A 1,096-nucleotide genomic window follows, 5' to 3' on the forward strand; every position below is an offset into this window, starting at 1 on the left:
GGTATGTATATATGTATGTATGTATGTATGTATTTATGTATGTATGTATGTATGTATGTATGTATGTATGTATGTATGTATGTATGTATGTATGTTATGTATGTATGTTTGTATGTATGTATGTATGTATGTATGTATGTATTAATGTATATAAGTATGTATGTATCTATGTATCTATGTATCTATGTATGTATGTATGTGATGTATGTATGTAGGTATGCATGAATGGATGGATGGATGGATGTATGTATGTATGTATGGACACTTTCAACGTCCATAGCTACATACCATAGCCTTCTCACATATACATACATACGCGTAAATATTATAGTTGGAAATTCTTGTGCAAATATCACCTTCTGGAGTCTGGGGCTCTGGGCTCGAGTCTAGAGTTAACATGACAACACTTTTTTTTTTAGTTTATTTGTCAGTCTTGTTAGATATTTCTGTTACCAGTTGGCTATAATTATTTACAAGTATTGTGGTTACGTTTTAAATATGCGACAATATATATATCCATAAACAGTAGTGCCTACTTCGAAATATTGTAAGTGCATCTCTTTTTTAAAACGAACTTTTCTTCGTCGTCTGACGGGGTGACTCCAAAAGAGCCTGTAAGTTACAATACATAAATGATGGTTTCAGGAGCGAAAAGAACCCTTGATAATCTCTTCCTTCTGCATGCCTCCATATCATGCATAATCGGGGCTACTTTGTTTATATTCCCGCACTTTGCTGAGTTGTTTCTGATCCACCAAGATAATGAGACAGTCATAGGCCTTACCGACCACACCGCCGGAGACGCACAAAAAATCACACACTTGGTTCTTAGGCTTTATGGAGGTATGCTGAGATATTAGTAGAAATCTACCAAGCTGAAGCACACATTGCATCCCTTTTGTATATCTACCTGCTTCTCTCTATTTGCTTTGTTGTGTCTCAAATATACGTCAGATCCAGAGTGTGCAACTCTTATTAGTGATTGCGTACACATACAAACAAATACGTGAATTAAAAGGTTTATATATATATATATATATATATATATATATATATATATATATATGTGTGTGTGTGTGTGTGTGTGTGTGTAGAG

The 1,096-nt window shown here is 34.2% G+C and overlaps 1 protein-coding gene across 1 annotated transcript in view; it reads left to right on the forward strand.

Annotated features, from left to right (window-relative positions):
- Positions 1 to 509: 509 nt before the first annotated feature.
- SARC_05231 (hypothetical protein) overlaps positions 510 to 1,096 on the forward strand; it is a 2,882-nt gene continuing 2,295 nt past the window's right edge. The window contains exon 1 of the mRNA XM_014300906.1: positions 510 to 843. Coding sequence (XP_014156381.1) covers positions 633 to 843 — 211 coding nt within the window. The 5' untranslated portion in view covers positions 510 to 632. The remainder of the gene's footprint in view (positions 844 to 1,096) is intronic.

The sequence above is a fragment of the Sphaeroforma arctica genome, assembly GCF_001186125.1.
Source record: "Sphaeroforma arctica JP610 unplaced genomic scaffold supercont1.327, whole genome shotgun sequence".
NCBI lineage: Eukaryota > Ichthyosporea > Ichthyophonida > Sphaeroforma > Sphaeroforma arctica.